This window comes from Emys orbicularis, chromosome 3 (genome assembly GCF_028017835.1).
Source record: "Emys orbicularis isolate rEmyOrb1 chromosome 3, rEmyOrb1.hap1, whole genome shotgun sequence".
In the NCBI taxonomy this organism is placed as follows: domain Eukaryota; kingdom Metazoa; phylum Chordata; order Testudines; family Emydidae; genus Emys; species Emys orbicularis.
The window spans coordinates 83919953-83939604 of record NC_088685.1 but is presented as its reverse complement, the minus strand read 5'-3'; the positions used below and the strand labels follow the sequence as shown (position 1 = coordinate 83939604).

General features: G+C 38.8%; 1 protein-coding gene across 3 annotated transcripts in view; it reads left to right on the top strand.

Moving 5' to 3' along the window:
- Window positions 1-19652, top strand: part of ATG5 (autophagy related 5) — a 146737-nt gene that overhangs the window by 114109 nt on the left and 12976 nt on the right. For all 3 annotated transcript variants that reach the window (XM_065400723.1, XM_065400724.1, XM_065400725.1), the window contains exon 7: window positions 3479-3596. In XM_065400723.1, coding sequence (XP_065256795.1) covers window positions 3479-3596 — 118 coding nt within the window. The remainder of the gene's footprint in view (window positions 1-3478; window positions 3597-19652) is intronic.

Genomic DNA, 19652 nt, shown 5'->3' with positions numbered 1-19652 from the left:
ATAAGCTATTTCTATCACCTGTAACTTAAACACTTTTTCATTTTATTAGGATTTTTAAATTGAAAGCATTTATGCAATGCCAAAGACATTTTTTAGGAAAATTTCATGGAAAAATATACTTTTTACTGGATAATAACATAACATTTGATACAGTTATGTAAAATAAGTATAATATATTTCATTTTTTGAGAGTAGTTAAATGTTCCTGTACTGTCCTATGTGTGGGAAATTTAAATCATTATGTGAGCGCCAACTGCTCATTTTAAAGCTTTGTGGTTAAGTTTACACTTGTTTAAAAGTAATTATTAATTATTGCTCTATCAGAAATACTTTAATTGTTTTAAAGTACTATGATCGATACAAAAGTTCTGCAGAATATGATTTTTGGCATGCTGCTGAACGTACACCTCTACCCCGATATTACGCTGTCCTCGGGAGCCAAAAAATCTTACCGCGTTATAGGTGAAACCGTGTTATATCAAACTTGCTTTGATCTGCCGGAGTGCGCAGCCCCGCCCCCCTGGAGCACTGCTTTACTGCGTTATATCTGAATTCGTGTTCTATCGGGTCGCGTTATATCGGGGTAGAGGTGTATAATGAAGTATGCAGGAAAGACTAAAGTTTTACATTTTCATGTTGCCAAACTGTTCACATATGGGAATTTTAAAGATGTTTCTAGTGTGGGTTCAGAATGTAAGGTAATTTGCAGTGGCTGAAGTACAATTAGGGTAACAGCAGAATATTTAGTTAGGAAACCCAAGACTTCAATTTAGATGGAAAGTCTGTTTACTCTATGGTTTTTGAGATTAAAAACCAACAATCTGTGGGTTATGCTTTTTTATGTTAAGCTGCATCCTGAATAAAATGTCTGGCTAATCAAATTGTGGATTTTATGCAGTATTTGATGTGCTGTTGATGCCAAAAAGAACCAGGGAAGCAGGAGTGACTTTTTTAGACTATGTGATTGTGGTGCAAAACTAAATGAGCTTTTCATTGCTAACTTAATATATAATTATACAGTCCGCTCAATTTAGCTCCCTTCTTAGTCTATTTTATGTATTATGACCCCCATTTCCATACCAAATATCTGAGGACCTCCCAATCTTTATTATCCCCATCTTACACATGGAGAACGGAAGGATTGAGACACTAAATGACTTGTACAAGGTCACAAGGAAGGCAGGGAATTAAACCTGGATCTCCCAGGCTAGTGTCATTATCAATGGACCAGCTTTCTTCTCCAACCTATCAGTTCAAAATGCAGTTAATCTTCAGCGTTACTTATAAACTATACTCTAATAAAATGCATATACAAAAAATGCAATCACCGAGGGTATGTCTACCCTGCACACTTAGCTCAGGTTCGAGCATAAGCACCTGCTTTTGTCCACACACAAATGAGTCTGACTTAGGTCAGCAAGCACTCAGGACCTAGCTCCTAGGATCCTGCTGGGGGGGGTAGGGTCAGAGCCTGAGTCCCACTGTGACTCTGATCCAAACCCTGTTATTTTGCAATGTGAGTGCAACTCAGAAAGCATATGCTAGGCTCCCATGTGGTCTTACTATCCATGGCTTCATCCTACCCCTTCCCGATGCTGTCCCTACTTATCTCCTAACATTTTTTTAAATCATTGCTCACATTGTAAGGGCTTCTTGAAATGGGGCTCAGTCTTCATTTATCTTCTGAAGTGCAGTGCACATTTATGGTGCTATATAGATCTTATTTAATACTATTATATTTAATAGCAATAAATAATTTAAACTTCCTAGAAAAATATATTGGCCAACAGTTGAATATTTGCTTTTGTAAAAGTAGAAGTTGAAAATTATTTTATTGTCAATATCAGTGCAAAGTGCCTGCAAACTATGGACCAATTTCTTGCCTCAGGAGCCATGCTCATGCACCTGAGGGTATTTTTGATTTTCTATATAGGATTAACTTTGCCAGCTACTGATTTACTGAACAGTGCAGTCCAACACTAAATATTGTGGTGGATTAGGAAGTGAAAACTACTGTATCTAGTTGAAACTGTAGGAAGAATTTGTTAAGCAGAAAGTAATGACCACAAGTGGAAGGATGTCCAGAAGCACAGGCACAATATTAATTTATGAAAAGAGGGGCCACTATTTTCTTCTGCATTTGGGCTCTAATAGAAGGTCTCTTCCATATGAATACTTAGGTTGAAATCTATTTTTTTATTTAACGTTTATGTGGTAATATTTAAAGCATCCAGGTTGGTCCCCATTGTGCGAAATACTGTAAACATATAAATACTCCTCTACCTCGATATAATGCTGTCCCCGGGAGCCAAAAAATCTTACCGTGTTATAGTTGAAACCGCGTTATATCGAACTTGCTTTGATCCGCCGGAGCACGCACCCCTCCCCCCCCGGAGTGCTGCTTTACCGCGTTATATCAGAATTCGTGTTATATCGGGTCGCGTTATATCGGGGTAGAGGTGTAAAATCCATAACAACAGCTAAAGTTAATGTGGTTAATATCATATTCACATTGGTCAGGTGAACTAACGCTACGGTTATACTTAAATGTATTTCTTTATGTTGTATTAGTAACAATACCAATTTGCATTTTATGATTAAGTAATGTAATGTTGTAACCTATACAATATTAGTATTTTCTCATATTGGTAACTGGCTCATGCATATTGCAGTGCTTTCTTAAATAACATGTTAGAAAGTTGTCGACAAGCTACATTTGTATTGGTCAATTTAACAGTTTGAAAAACCTAAGCATAAAATTTTCAAATGCCTAAGATCCATTTTCAAAATTAACTTAGATTCTAAGTGCCTAAAGCACTTCTGAAAATGGGGCTCAGTCTCCAAAGTGACTGAGACACTTCTGAAAAAGTATCCCATAACTTAATTAAATATTATATTAGAGGATAGAACCTTTTCTTTTAATTCATGTAGCACAGTCACATGGGGGGGGAAATAGTGAACACATTGGCCAAATACTAGTAATCAATTTTAATTTTTACAGAATTATGTTAGTGTACTAAATTCTTTACATAATTAAGGAGCACTTTATTTTTGTCACCCACTTTTTTAGAAATGATAGAACACAAGTGTTTTTGACTGCCATACCTAACATCTGACCATTATTAAGATATAAAGCTGATTTTTCAAACTTCATTTTGCGTCATTGTTTCATGACATTCCATTTCTTGTGAGAAGGGTTGTTGAGCGACATAATTCGGGGGTATGGTGGGGAGGAATCTTCAAAAGTATATCCATGATCCATTCCCCTATGAAGGAAGATAAGTGTGTCAACAGATATCAAACTGTTAAAAGCTGTGTCATACTAGGTTGTAGCACTCTGTGTCTGATGGAAAACAGAGGCAAAAATGCGTAAGGGATTAAAATGCCAAACATTAGCCCCCCAAAAGTGGTATGATTGATTCACTTCCTTAGAGCTTAAATTACTGCAGTTTTACTAACTTTTTTGTATTAAAAACAGGTAACAACAGAACGACCTTTTATACAGAAGTTATTTCGTCCAGTTGCTGCAAATGGGCAGCTAAATACACTGGGAGATCTCCTAAAAGAAGTTTGTCCTGCTGCAGTTACTCCTGAAGGTACCTTATAAACAGTTAGCATGAGATAGTATTTCTTACTGTTCCTTATTTATGTACCTGAAGTGTATGAGCTATGATGCTGAAGGTTCAGGATTCGTACTTGCTGATGATATATTATGGCAGCAGAGGTGGGGAGGAGTTACTCCTGGGGGAATTCTGCACCAAAAAGTAAAAATTCTGCCACAATATTTTAAAATTCTGCATGTTTATTTGTCAAAATAATGCAATATAATTATGCTGGTTTCAATTATTTAGGTAATTTATTTAAACTACAATACAATGGCTGGAGAATGGAAGAGGGGAGCATTGGAAGAAATCCCCAAATCCCCTTGCCTAATAGTAATGTAGCTAGGTTTGATCCTTTATTTCTAGTGATTAGTCGTCAAATATATGCAGCCATGCAGTGGTACCTCGTAGGCCACTGAAGAGCAAGTGAGAGCTGGGGAATCAAACTCATAATTTATGTTGGCTACAGACAGTCTCCAGAAAGGTCAGTAGCAAACAGTTCATGGAGCACATTTTGATAGGAAATTTTTTCAGTACAAAAATTTACACCAGTTCTAATCACTGAAGCACCATAAGCATTTATAAGCCACACTGTCCTTTACACCACCCTGGCAATGTAAAGGAGCCTTAAAACTTTTATACCTGTTTTATACTCCTGAGGGAGTTCACAAAGACAATCGGAACAATTCACTAAGCAGGCAGGTTGCTACGTTCTGCTCTGCCTGAGGGGACAGAGCCTGCCACAGGCCTACCTCCTCAGAAACACCCCAAAGCCCTACCCCTTCATGCTGAGCATGCCGCAATAGCGAGCAAGAGGGACAGAGTCAGTCTCTCTCTCTCTCTCTCACTCACATGCACGACTGCCCAGCGCCGCCCCTTGGCGCGGTGATTTACGTCTCTACCAGCTGCTCCGGGCGCCCGAACTGACCTGCCTGTGCTGTTGGGGAGGGGCGTGTGACAGCTCTTGTGGCTTCCCTTTGCTTCCCCGTCAGAAGTAATTTTTCTGTGGGGAAGGAAAGAAATCTGCGGGGGATATCCACGCAGTGACACAGAATTCCCATAGGAGTAAGGAGTGTTTTTAAGGGCTAAAGTACATAATACAACTTGTTTTGGACTAACATTTTTAGAAGTTCCCAAATGAATTAGGAGCTTAAGCCCCATTTTCAGAGAGACGATTTAGGAACCTAAGTCTTATTAGTTATTTGGGCACTCTCAAAATGTTTAATTTTTACCATCTTCCTTTAAAAAAAGAAAAATTTAATTTAAAATACTCTGTCCAAGGAATGCTATTCTCAGTGCAAAATCAAGTACTTGAGAGTTAGGAAATGCCAAATTTATGGTTGCATGTGCAACATTAATTCTGCTTTCTTGTGTGTTGAAGTAAGTGACAGCACACGATCATGTAATTAAAAACACTTTTTTCTACAGGGCCATGGCCTCATTCAGTGTCCAAGGATGGACACTCAAGACAGAATTAAGTTTCCATGAGCAACCTAAATCTGGTATTTCATAACTTTTGAGTGCTTGACCTTGCAGTCTAAATTTAGTTTTAACTGTTTTATGTATATAATGGTATGTATATTACATTGAAAGCTTTTTCCTAAATTTGATTTAATCCGTGAGTATCCTTTCACAAATGTTAAAAGGAGGATTAAGGAGAGAATCTTAGTTATGCAGGTTTTTTGGGTGATCAAGTGCCTGCCACATCTTTCTTTGGTATTTATTATTCAGAAAACCAGAATTCATTCTTCCACAATGAACACTGTCCTTTACTAATTTACCTTCGTAGATTTTTGCTTTCTGTAGTTTTAATTTATAGCAATCGGAAGAAGAGTTCTCTTAATTTGGATATCTTGGAATTAGTTAATCTGTAACTTTATATTACCTAAACTTTATCTTATATGTCAAACTTCTGTAAAGCTTGAAGTTGAAGCTTCTTTCAGAAACATTGATTTTCTTACAGAACTTGTGGTGGCCCAGACTACATGCAGCGGTAAAATTGAATGAATTTTAAAAATGCACATACTTAAAAGATGTGCTGTTCTTGTAATTCTGCTAGATAAATTTCAGATAGGAATCAACCTATAATCACTGTCTATTTTTTTTAAATTATATAACAGATTCCATATAGTTTCTAACAGCACACTTGCATGACAGAGTAACAATCCATTGGTGTAGTATCCTGTTATTTCACAAATTGCATTGTATTGGTAAGTAGCTACACGGGCAGCTACAATTCTGTTTTTGAACTTAATCCAGGAAAGATTACAGTTTATTGAAACTGTTGTTGGATGTACATATTAAGTGGGATGAACATAAAGATGTTTTTTTTTGGCAAACTGCAGCCTTGGCTTTTTCTACTGTTCTTCATTTTTCTCTTATATTTGCCACCATCTTACTAGTATCTTTAAACAGCTAACCTCTCCTTAAGTAACAATGATATTTTGAGAAGTATATTTTTGCTATTACAGAGAATGGCTTGCACAGGATTTACCAGAGGAGAGTGCAATCTTTTGACTGCAAGCTAACTGACAATAGCGAACTCTTTTCTTGTTCCTTTTCACAATGCTGTCACTTCCTTTCCTGCCTTCTGTTATCCCCAGTTGTGACTCATTCCTCATCTCTTCTAAAAAAACATGAGGGATGGTTTGTGGGTGTGCACTTGTGTGCGCACACATTAATATAAATATTTTTATCAGATCATGCTAGTTAGTTAACATAAAAAGTAAGACTGTCAATTAATCTCAGTTAACTCAAATGATTAACTCAAAACAGATTAACTCAAAAAAAATTAATCGCAGTTTTATTTGCACTGTTAAACAATAATAGAATACCAATTGAAATTTATTATAAATATTTTTGGATATTTTTCTACATTTTCAAATATATTGATTTCAATTACAACACAGAATACAAAGCGTACTATGTTCACTTTATATAATTATTTCCTATTGCAAATATTTGCACTGTAAAAAAGATAAACAAAAGAAATAGTATTTTTCAGTTCACCTCATACAAGTACGGTGGTGTAATCTCTTTATCATGAAAGTGAAATTTACATATGAAGAGTTTTTTTTGTTACATAACTGCACTCAAAACCAAAACAATGTAAAACTTTAGAGCCTAGAAGTCCACTCAGTCTTACTTCTTGTTCAGCCTATCGCTAAGACAAACAAGTTTGTTTACGTTTGCGGGAGATAATGCTACCCGCTTCTTATTTACAATGTCACCTGAAAGTGAGAACAGGCGTTCACATGACACTTTTGTAGCCAGAATTGCAAAGTATTTACATACCAGATATGCTAAACATTCGTATATGCCTTCTTGCTTCAACCACCATTTCAGAGGACATGCTTCCATGCTGATGACGCTTGTTAAAAAAAAAAATGCGTTAATTAAATTTGTGACTACACTCCTTGGGGGAAAATTTTATGTCTCTTGCTCCGTAGTTTTACCCACATTCTGCCTTATACTTTGTGGTATGACAGTCTCGGATGATGACCCAGCATATGTCGTCCGATTTAAGAACACTTTCATTGCAGATTTGACAAAGCCAAAACAGTGCAGCCATTTTCGATAAGCTAGGGAAAAATACACAGTTTTGCCCATGTTAAAAAATTCTAACTGCCTTTTCTTTGAAATGAGCTAACATCTCCATGCTTTGGACTTGAAATTTGGCAAAGGGGTCATTTTTGTGTCAGGGATATGGCTTTTGCTGTCCCCATGAAAATCTGCCCAAATTTGGTCAAGTTATAAAATGTTGAAAAATCAGTCTACACATGCAGTTTACACCACTAGAGACTCCTCAGATTTTAGTATCGGAAGTCCCCAGTCCTGCACTGGGCATATGTACTCCAGCCTGGGGCTGAGCAGGATTTTTCCTGAAATTGCAGATTTGGGCTGCTGCAGTCTGTCCCAGGTCCAGCCAACTGAACTAAAAGCAGGGGGATGATCTCCTGTGTTCTCAGTGAGCCTCCTGCTGGACTCTGGCAGGTGTAAGAGGAAGCTGCCTGATTTGAATGCAGATGAGACAAGAGCTGGACCTGTGGGAGACTGGTGAAATTAATTGGTACAAGTAGCCTGGGGGAGAGTGGGACTGGCTGGGCAGGGAGACTGTTACTGGGAGCAGCTGGAGCCAGTAGGTATGGGTGAGACTGAAATCAGATGAAGAGCTTGGGGAGACTAGGACTGGCTGGGCAAGGAGACTTGGATTGAGGACCAATGAGAGATGCAGGGAGATAGATCTGATGGAGTGCAGGGGGGGACGGGGGACTGGGACTGTCTGGGCAAAGGGACTGGGACAGGGAGCCTGGATGGGAGGAAGACTGGTATTGGGAGTTAGTGGGGGTGAGTTTGTGGCAGCTGGAGGCTAGAGTGGGGGAGAGAGACAGCTCAGATGAGGAGCCAGGAGGGGGCAAAATTAGGACTTCCTTGTCAAGGAGACTGGGATAAGAAACCTAAAGAGTAGAGGCTGAGACTGGCTAGGTGAGGAGAATGGGACTGGGATGAGGAGTCAAAGTGGTGAAGAGATAGGACTGGAACAAAGGTATGTTGGAGGGGATGGGGCAAGAACAGGTCACACTTGAGGAAGAATGGGCAGAAGTCTGTGCCCACTAGGGAACGCTCCTCTCCAGAGCTTGGAATGCAACCCTGGATTCCTGAGTCTCTCCATTCCTCTGCTGTCAGCAAATATCTGTGAAACCCACTGGCAAAGTGTCCAATCCCATTTAGTGCTAGTCAATACATATATGTACAACATGCTCTTGCTTTAACTACAGTAAGGAGCATCCAAGCAGAGACACCAATGTATTCAATAGTACATTTTGATGAAGGTAGAAGGGGGTTAAAATGAAGTAAAATACAGAATTTTATCTTTTAAGGAAAAACACACTCTCTCTTTGGAGTGTCTTGAGATTTATTTTTCCCCACTTAAAAAAACTGAATATCATGTAGAAAGAGACTTTTCCTCCACAGCTACCATTACTAAATAATTCTGCATGCATTTTTAATTTACTAGTATTGTAGAAGTCTTTGTAAAACTTGTTTTCATTTTTGTCTCATACTGCTTTGAGGACTCAAATGGTAAACATTTGGGTGTGATGATGCAAACATTAGGCTATCCAGCAATCTCAATTTTCACAGGATTGTTGTTCATTCAGAAAATCTGTGAATTGACCTCATTCTGCAGAAATGTCATTAGTGCTTTTAAAAATTAAAACAGGATCAAAAAAGACTTTCAGAATTTTTCTTTTAAGTAGGTTTTTGATATGCTGTACTGAGTGATGTCATACAATTAGTGTTCCTTAGAGGTCAACTGTTTTAAATTAACTTTCAGCTTTTATTAATAAGTTCTATTAAAGACTACATGTTAATTGTTTTGTTGTTCTCCCTCAGTTTTCTAAGCACTCATTTACAGTAAATTATTCAGGTAGAAAATTGTATTTTGATGATATTTGCCTCCTAGTCTCTCTTGTCACAAGTGATAAGTGCTGTATCGCATTCAGAATATAAGTTGTTGAACAACTCTAGATGGGAAGTGAATGTAGCTGCCCACCTCCCCATCCCCGCTTATCCAGGGTAGGATTAACTGGATCAGTGGAAGAAAGGCACATCTATGGGGTCCTGGCCATTCTGGGAAAGAGCAGCACTTGCCCCATTATTACCCCTCAATAGCCTTGTAAATGAACAGAACTTAGGCAGAGTTTGGAGGCCCCTAGTCCAATAAGCCCAATTGGCTTATTCATGCCCTGCATGCACATCTCATTGGCTTGATGGCACCCTCAGTGTGGAAGGAGAGGCAACTTACATTGCTCTTCTCCAGCATTGATGCCATTTGTGTCTGTTTTCTTTGTCCCACTTGGCCTGTCTCTTGGACTTCCTTTCACTGAGCACCTCCCCTCCCCTCCACACACACACAGCCTCCACCTCCATTTCTCACTGCTAGATTTGCCACTTGGCACTAGTCAAAACCCAGAGCACTTTAAAGGGCCTTTAACTGGCACCTAAAGAAGGTGTGGGGGTTTGCCTTCTTCTGAGCACATGAGGTGCTAGTGTAATATTGATAGTCACTTGTCATAACTGTGTAGCCTGCGTCTAGTGCAGGTTAACTGAGGTAGCGGGGAGCCAGAGTTGCTGCAGCAGACCCAGTCATTGGCTGGATAGTATTTGATTAACCCTTTACTGCACGTTGCATATTGCATGGCGAGGGGAGAGCTTCTTTATCTGGTGCAGAAAGTCATTCCTTGGTTAAACTCTCATTCTTCCCTCTTCCCCCCTTCCCCTCCTCCCCCCCAAAAAAAACATCTGTAAGGGAGGATCTGGAGTCCTTGGTTTGAATCCCTGGTGAATTTCACAGGAGGGGGCTAAGAGTAGCTGCTTCTTAAGGATTGCTGTGCCTGTGGAGATGTTTAGGAACTACACTACACTTACGTTTCCAGATAGTTTGTGTGGGGAGGAGCCACCTGTCTGTTCCTCCCCTGTTTTACCGAATAAATGTTGCAGTTTGTACTTTAGTAAAATCTCTGTGTATGGTCTCTTTATATGTTGCGGTGTCTGGCCGAAACCAACGTTATGCTCTCTGTAAGCATCTCTGTTATTCCTTTCCTGATTCTCCAAAATTACATTACACCAGCAACAGTAAGAGAATTAGAATAGTAACTATTTTATAAGACACAAATGATTGGGTTAAAAATGGGATGAGAGGTAGGGGAGATGAAGTTTATTGCACCCTTCCCTGTACGATAGTTGAGTTCTACCTGGTGACAAATAATATTCAGTTTCCCCATTTTCTAACAATCTATAAATGGTTTAGCCTTTGGCACAGGGGTACAGCAGTACATAAGAACATAAGAATGGCCCTACTGGGTCAGACTAAAGGTCCATCTAGCCCAGTATCCTGTCTAGCAACAGTGGCCAGTGCCAGGTGTCCCAGAGGGAATGAACAGAACAGGTAATCATCAAGTGATCCATCCCCTGTCGCTCATTCCCAGCTTCTGGCAAACAGAGGCTAGGGACACCGTTCCTGCCCATCCTGGCTAATAGCCATTGATGGATCTATCCTCCATGAATTTATCTAGTTCTTTTTTGAACCCTCTTATAGTCTTGGCCTTGACAACATCCTCTGGCAAGGAGTTCCACAGGTTGACTGTGCATTGTGTGAAGAAATACTTCCTTTTATTTGTTTTAAACCTGCCGCCTATTAATTTCATTTGGTGACCCCTAATTCTTGTGTTATGAGAAGTAGTAAACAACACTTCCTTATCTACTTTCTCTACACCATTCATGATTTTATAGACCTCAATCATATCTCCCCTTAGCCGTCTCTTTTCCAAGCTGAAAAGTCCCAGTCTTATTAATCTCTCCTCATACGGAAGCCGTTCCATACCCCTATCCACAATGACTCCAAGATCTCTTTCTTGAGTGGTAACAGCTAATTTAGACCCATCATTTTATATATATAGTTAGGATTATGCTTTCCAATGTGCATTACTTTGCATTTATCAACATTACATTTCATCTGCCATTTTGTTGCCCAGTCACCCAGTCTTGAGAGATTCTTTTTGTAGCTCTTCGCAGTCTGCCTGGGTCTTAACCATCTTTAGTAATTTTGTATCATCTGCAAATGTTGCCACCTCACTTTTTACCCCTTTTTCCAGATCATTTATGAATCTGTTGAATAGGACTGGTCCCAGAACAGACCCCTGGGGGACACCACTATTTATCTCTCTCCATTCTGAAAACTGACCATTTATACCTACCCTTTGTTTCCTATCTTTTAACCAGTTACCAATCCATGAGAGCACCTTCCCTCTTATCCCATGGCAGTTTACTTTGCGTAAGAGCCTTTGGTGAGGGACCTTGTCTAAGGCTTTCTGAAAATTTAAGTACACTGGATCCCCTTGGTCCACATGCTTGTCGACCCTCTCAAAGAATTCTAATAGATTGGTGAGGCATGATTTCACTTTACTAAAACCATGTTGACTCTTCCTCAACAAATTATGTTCATTTATATGTTTGACAATATTGCTCTTTATTATAGTTTCAACCAGTTTACCCGGTACCGAAGTCAGGTTTACAGGCCTGTAATTGCCGGGATCACCTCTGGAGCCCCTTTTTAAAAAAAAGTATTGATTTGTTTTGTTGCCCTGTAGTTAATGTCTCATTTACTCAACTATTTTTAGCAAAAGCTTGAGTAATTCTATTTCCTTTTGCTACCTCTCAGTAGAAAATGAAAACAAACATGCTTGCAATGTTTACTTTCATTTTCTGCAATTTTAGGTGTATTATTCATAACACCAAATCAGTATGTAAATAAAAATTATACTTAAGAGCAAGGTGCATAAGGCGAAATGTTTCTGCCCCCTTGTTTCCCTCATACGCAATACTGGGAAGACTACATAAAATGATTACTACATTTACACATTACATTCATTTTTCTACCAAGTGATGGTAGCACAACTCAAGTGGAACATTGTATTCCACTTCCCCAGCAAGGAACAACAGATCAGATACAAAAGGATAGTTAGTGTTTATATTTTTTAAGGGAACATAATAAAATGTAAGGAAACAAAAGAGTGTAGTCCTTTTCTTCCTTATGCTGTAGGAGATGTTGGGTGTGGTGATAGTTAACTTTCAAAGAAGTGGAAAGTAAACTGTAAGTAATTGAAAGAGCCCTGAAGTTGGCAAAATTTGAAGACCAAAACTGCTGTAACTGGGCCTCACTTTCAGTCTTCTGTTCACTGGTACCTAATTACTCACAGCTGTCTCATTGGTTCTGTACTAGAAAATTATGTGCACTTGCATTATTTCCAGCAGGTCCTGAAATATAAATTCATTAAAGATATTTGCATTTTAAAAGCAACTTTATTCCTAATGACCAATTATTTTTGTTTATACTAAACTGGAGATTTATAAGCATGCTCAACTATCAGTACAGAATCTTTTTAATAGCTTTACTGCAAGTACCGCCTTAAGAAAATGGTATTTGAACATATTGCAATGAGCTCTGTAAGGCAAGTGGAATTTCAGAAGGGACTTTTGAAGATCGCAACAGAGAGACTGAACAGCACAAGTTTTAGTGTTGAATTTTGTTATTCTCATCTCTTTTTAGAAATGCATATTGAAAGAGTCTTCAGATTATCCCCTTTAAATGTTTTCTCCCAAATTCACATTTTTTCCAACAATTATAAAATGAAATACTAGATCATGAGGGGAGGGGAAGAGAAGACTAGTAACAAGTCTAGATTTCTGTACATGCATCAGAAAGTAGAAAGAGAAACAAGTCCATCACAAAAAAAAAGTAATGAGAAATTATTCGTTTATATTCATACATGAAAAAACATTCTCCTCTGGATAGCCCAGCTTAACCATATAATCAAAAATAAAAAGACCAAAGTTCCTGCTTACAACGATCAATTAAAATATAGTGTTTCTATAGTTTATTTGTACTCTAGCAATCCAAAGAGGCCCCAAACATGTAGTAAGTATGCCAACGTGACATTCGTGTCCTGAAAAGGCTTCCACTTTAACATTTGCAGGTAAGTCTTCAGCCAGTTCAGAAACAGATTTTGTGTAGTTTGTCTTTGTTAAATTATTTACTCCTTTAAAAATAGTTGTCCACAGTCATGGGAAGTATTTTTGTATAAGAAATAAAATGTTTACAAAGATAAAAGCATTTAAATTTCTTTCCAACTGGTTTCAACGTCAGGATGAGAGATATAATTCTTTTCTTTGCCCTATTATTTTAAGACAAATCTAGAAAAAGGCTTTATTTTTCAGGTACACCGACCATCCAGTGGGTGCTTACTACCCCTGAAACTGAGGTCCATGCACAAAATCTCATCTTTCAGGTCTGATAAATGAAGGATGCAGACCCTATCAGCCAGAAGAATAAAGTGCCCCAAACAAAGTCTGCCTACACACAAAACCCCTTTGTTATTACCTTAAATTTGGTAACATATCAGATAAAAGTATTAAGTAATATCTAGAAAAGGTGAATTAAATGTTTGTGTTTACTCCTTATCAGACACTTTAAAAAAATTGATATTGGGTCACTATTATCCAGTATTGATACATTTAGGAATCTCATTATTTTCTGTTATCAGAACGCTCTGGTAACTTGATGAAGTGTTACCTCTTTGGTGTGGGATAGCACTTAAGGAGGTAACAATTTGGTAGAAATTTTCTTTGTTGTAAATATAAATTGACTTGTCTACGTATTGACTTAATGATCTTTAAATTGAAACAAAAAAGTACCAACTGCATACCATGGTATAGTAAACTGCATTTACAGTAGAATTTATTATTTTCTTCTAATGATTTATTATTTATGAGATTGTTGCCCATTGTGTGTCCATACAAAATTATTATTCGGTCAAGAGTCTCTATTAATGGCTGTAGTCATCCCTGGAGCAAATTGCCATGTATTTTTGTTGTTGTTTCTGAAGTTTGGGATTTTTGTTTATTCAACTTTATTCTCAATTTTAATTAAATGTGGAAAAATCCTGATTCGCCTCTACAGCAAAGCATAAGTATATAGGACCATTTTCTGAATTGATCTCTGCTTTGTGGAAATCCATGTACTTTAGATGATTTGCATAAGGAGTATGTCAGGGCAGAATCTTGCCCTTAGTTTTATGTTAATGCTTATAGATCTGTATTAAGAAACAACACTTAGCAGTAAGTCTCAATATTAGTGCAGCAGGACTAGTGTGATATGGAAGGATCATTATTACAAACCCTATTTTTTAATCTTATTTATACAGTCAATACAATAAAATGTTTGAAACAGTTACTTATATATAGGTGTTTTAAAAATCTTGATTTCTGTTTTTGTACAAAAAAACTCACATTTTAAAGGGAGCATTTTATTCTGGGATAAACTTGGAACCTGATTCTGTGAACACTACGACTAGCACATATTACTATACATTTTCCCACTGCACTAGTAGAGCTAGTCAGGGTGGGGCATAGTACACACAGGAGTAAATCGCAACAGCGCGTCCTGTGGCACCTTTAAGACTAACAGAAGTATTGGGAGCATAAGCTTTCGTGGGTAAGAACCTCACTTCTTCAGATGGAAGACTTGCATCTGAAGAAGTGAGGTTCTTACCCACGAAAGCTTATGCTCCCAATACTTCTGTTAGTCTTAAAGGTGCCACAGGACGCTCTGTTGCTTTTTACAGATTCAGACTAACACGGCTACCCCTCTGATACTTGACAGGAGTAAATGTTTTGCAGAATGAGGGCCTTTGAAATAGCAATGTTTGTGTGTATCCTTATTGCTGTTGAAGATATTGGTATTTTTGGTTAGGACATCATTTTTCCAGCCCAGCACCTCATTGAGAGTGATTGTGCAGTAAAATCATACTCATGTCTTTGTGGTATCAGTTTGTTAATGAAAATAAATGCAGTTATAAACTTGAAGTTATGGCATTTCTGCAGAATCAAGTAGAGAGAATGTGTTGACAGTGCAAACCTAGGATTTAAACACCTAGCAATGATAACTAATAAACATGCTAAGAAAAGGCATGGGAAACATTTGAAAGATAAATGGATTCCAATTTTGACTGATATTTCATAGTTTTCTCCAGTGTGAAAGACACCGTTAAGATATAGTAATTTTGTAGTTCTTATAGATGCCTATAAGCTAGAGTTGAGTTTGTGGCTTTATCAGAACTTCCATTTTAGAGTTTCAAACTGAAAGCAGCAGGAAAGACAAATCCGTTCATTGGTATAATAAAAGAAGTGAAATATTTGGCAGAGAAACAGCTTGAAATTACATTTAAATTAAGAACAGATTATTATTTTCAGTGGATAGTTGGATAGCTGCATGTTCTTTCTACATGTCTTGTCAGTAAGCATGGATGAGTGGCAAAAAGTTAAGTACCGTATTTAAAATGCAAATTTCACTTTCCTGGTAAATTCTTACTGTTTGGCCTAAAACACTCTACCTACCTTCCTGACTACTGAAAAATATCCAGATTACAAAGGTAATCTTGCCAATGTGTACTGTCATAATTCTAATCTGAGGGCATTTGTCTTTTCTAAAAGCTACTACTAACAAGAAATGATGCAATGGTTCTTCCAAATGCCTTATATTAACAAAATAGCAAGATTACAGGAAAGGGCCAGAAGATTCCTGCAAGTTACTGCTCTGTAGTTACTCACTCTTTCTCATGGTACAGTAATTCTAATGCAATTACATGAATCAAGTGGGCTGTAACAACTTCCAGAAATAGAGAATACTGGCATTTGCACAACTAATAATCTACTTCCAGTGTTATAAGGGAAAAGTCCTGGTAATAAGATGAGTTTTTTCATCTTAAAGGAAATCTCCTTCTTTTTTTTTATTCCTTCATTTACACCAGTCATCCTCTAGAAATGTAACTTACAGGAAATATTTAAATGTGTTATATTTTGTGATAAAATAGCCTTTGTAAAGAAGAAATTCCTAGTCAAAACTGTACGATGAAGGATAAAATTTGAAGTGTGGGCTAGGTCTCAGTCCCATTGACTTTCAATGAGACTTAAGTTCCTTAGGCTCCTAAGTGCCTAACCATACGTGCCAACTCCGTGGCTGCTCCAGGGCTAGAGCACCCAGGGAAAAAATTAGCAGGTGCTTAGCACCCACCGGCAGCCAGCTGTCCCCCTCCCCTTCAATGTCTCCCGCCTGCCAGTGGCCTCGCTAATCAACTGCTCCCGCTCCCTCCCTGTGCCTCCTGCCAGCGACGGTCAGCTGTTCCGTGGCATGCAGGAGGTGCTGGGAGGAAGGGGAAGGAGCAGAGACGGGAAGGGGGTGGAACTCGGGGGAAGAGGTAGAGTGGGGGCGGAGCATGGGCAAGAAGGAGTGGGGGTGGGGGTTTGGGCGAAGGGGTGGAGTGAGGGCGGGGCCTGACTCTGAATGGGGATTGAGCACCCCCAGGAAAGGAGGAAACCAGCACCTATGTGCCTAACCAATCACTTTTGAAAATGGGACTTGGACTCCTAAGTAACTTTTGGCCCTTTTGTAAACTTTACCCAATGTTTTTAGTTGTATGTTAGTGGTTTCAGTGTCTGTTACCTTTTATATTACCTATAGTACCATTAAGATTAAAAAAGCAAAAACAAATTATAGAAATCCAGAAAATTCAGAGTTAAGAGAGTAAACTTAGAAGAGACCGAAACATTTTGAAGTATAGAAATGTTTCTAAGTGTAACCTCTCTCTGTTTTGTGTTTCTAACATTTAACTCTCATTCTTGAAAACTATCTTAACATCTCTTCGGGGCAGCGTTATTTTCACTTTTAGAGATGTAGCATATTTAAAAATGTGCACCCCACATCATTAGTTCTAGACTTTCTCTCTAATAATAAATGTGGTGACTTGTAACTACTTTAACTCTTGCTCTTTTTGTATAAGTGCTCTGGTTTCATGCTCTGGGTATATGAGATATGTATATGGAGACACCACTATGACACTTGGATAACTACTTGCCTCATGGAATCATAGGGCCTAAATATCTGAATAATAGAGCCCAATATTCTACATTTAAAGAAGGGGAAGATGGTAGGCTGCCATTTCTGTGGGGGTAAAGTTAGGGTAGCGTGACTATTTTAATTGTGTATGTTCACGTTTTCAAAGGATTGCATTATTTCTAAGTTTCACACAAATTTTCTGGGTTTCTATAATTTATACACTTATAATGTATACAAAATCCATTATATATGCATTTTCTTTTTTAAAACTAATGTCATTGAAAGATGATTTATACTCTAGCCATTGAGATGTGCCTGAAAGCTTTCTAAATCTGTCTTGAGTTAGAGTTTCTGTCATAGGACTTTAAAAAGGAGGTTTTTATAAAAGGCACATTCCTTCTTCCTTCCACACTTTCTGAATTGCCTTGCTAATACAACCTCCTTAACAGGGGGAGCACATCTCATTGGGACCTTAAGTAAAACAGGGGTAAGTCCATTGACTGCCTGCCAAGCCTTCTGAGCCTTGCCAGGAGTCTACCAATTTTTACACCCTTTTGGAGGTTGGGGGTGTCTCCAGTGAGCTCTGGGAAAATGGCAGCCCACAAGCCTTAGGTGGATCATCAAGGGGCCTTCATCCTACTCTCTTTATGAGCCTTATGAGGATGGTTAAGGTCCTTCCCACACTACATCCTCTACAAGCAATTGGAGGCTTATTATGATGGAGACTCACTGTGAGACTTAAAAAATCTCATGAGCCCTCATTGTCAGCTTAAAAGGCTCATAAGCTTTCCCTCTGAACCTTAGGGACCCTGTTGAGGTGTTCAACCCATCCCTGCTCTGAACCTTAGTAGATTCTTTGGGGGCTCCTTCACAGTCTTAATAGGCTTCTAAGACAAAATTAGACTCGGGCCAGACAGTCAGTTTTGCCAAAGCAGGCATATTAGGCTTCTAATGAGACTACAAAAACATGTTTAAAATGTTGTGAATGGTGAGTTACCAGTGAGGCTAAGGCTTATGAGGATGATAAACATTACTGGGGAGTTCTTCCCTTCTGTGAACCCCAGCCCCCTTCCTGACCTTTCCTCTTTCACCAAGCAGTTTTGCTAAGGTCTATGGAATTTAGGAGTATTTCAGAGGTATGTGCTTGTGCACAAGACAGTGGGGAAATGGAGAGATGAGAAGCTTAGGATAGGGTGCCTCAGAGCAGCCCCTTGAGAGGTCTTAGGAAACGTGTTCAACCCTGAGCTAAATTGTATTGTCAGCCAGCCAATATGTTTTCTTATTGTCAGTCTCGAGCCTATTCTGTTTAAGCCTGTCAGAGAGCCAATGACTCTCTTCAGGCACAGCAAGATCTGCCAAGCCTCATATTATTAGAGATGGGTGAAGATACATATTCCATTTCACAGAAGATTTAGCTATTTCCTAATTTAGTTTCATTCCAAACTGGAATAAAAATCAAAAACTTTGAAATTCTCTGTGAAAAGGGGATGGCGCCTTTGCTTTGGGAGAATCTGCCTGGTGACTGGCCAGGAGCCGCAGAGCCTGGACACCCTGGTTTCCAAAGGAACTTTATGGAAATCAGACTGTCTTGGCGGAACATTTTGATTTTTACAAATTCCTACAAACCTGTTTCAGAGATTTTTCTGACAAGCACTAATTATTATTTGTCTATTATAGTAGTTTTTGGAAGCCCCAACCAAGATTGGGACTATTTTGTGCTGGGCGCTGTACAGACATGCAGTCCCTGTCCTAAATAGCTTACAGTTAAAATAGACAAGATAGACAAAGGAGGGAGGGGAAATGAAGGCACAGACGTGGCCTGTCAGAGGTTACACAGCAGGTAGGCAGAGCCTGAAATACAACCCAGATCTCCTGAGTTCCAGCCTAGTGTCCTATCTGTTAGACAAATGTTTCTCAACTGGTGGTTTGTGACCTTCAACAGGGTCATGAAAGTCAATCAGAGGGGTTGTGAGATGTTGAAAATTGTATGGCAATGTAAAGCAAAGAAAATCCTCTCTCTCCTACTCCCTGCACACCCTTACCTGTCAAGACTAAATATTCTCTGTCAATCTCTCAAAACACATTAATAAATTATGTAAGTTTAGCATTATCATCACTGATATATTTGCTATGAGAATACAAAATGTAAAGGGGGTTGACAATTTTTTACTTTGAATGAGGTGTCACTACCATGAAAAGTTTGAAAACCCTGCATTGGGCCTCACAGACTGACAACTGGGGAGAGGTGATTGTGAGGGATTCCCCAATGAACCTATTGAAGTTTTTGGGAGAAGGCAACAATCCTATGAGGCTTGCAGGGGGTGGGGCCTCCAGAAAAGATGCCAAAGCTTAGAGCATGATATGGGAATTGTGGCCCCAACATGGTTTTCAGGAGGAATCTGATAGGCCCCTTAATGTGTCTATAGAGTGCAATGCACCCCTTGATGTTGAGCCTCATGCTTCCTTTTTGCATCCCTCCTCTTTCTCCTTTTCCCACTGCTCCTTCTACATCTACATATCCTGCAGACCCCCTAAACATCATAGGAAGTTAGCCCCTTATGGTAAGAAATCAACAAAAGAAGGGAGAGTCCTGGAAA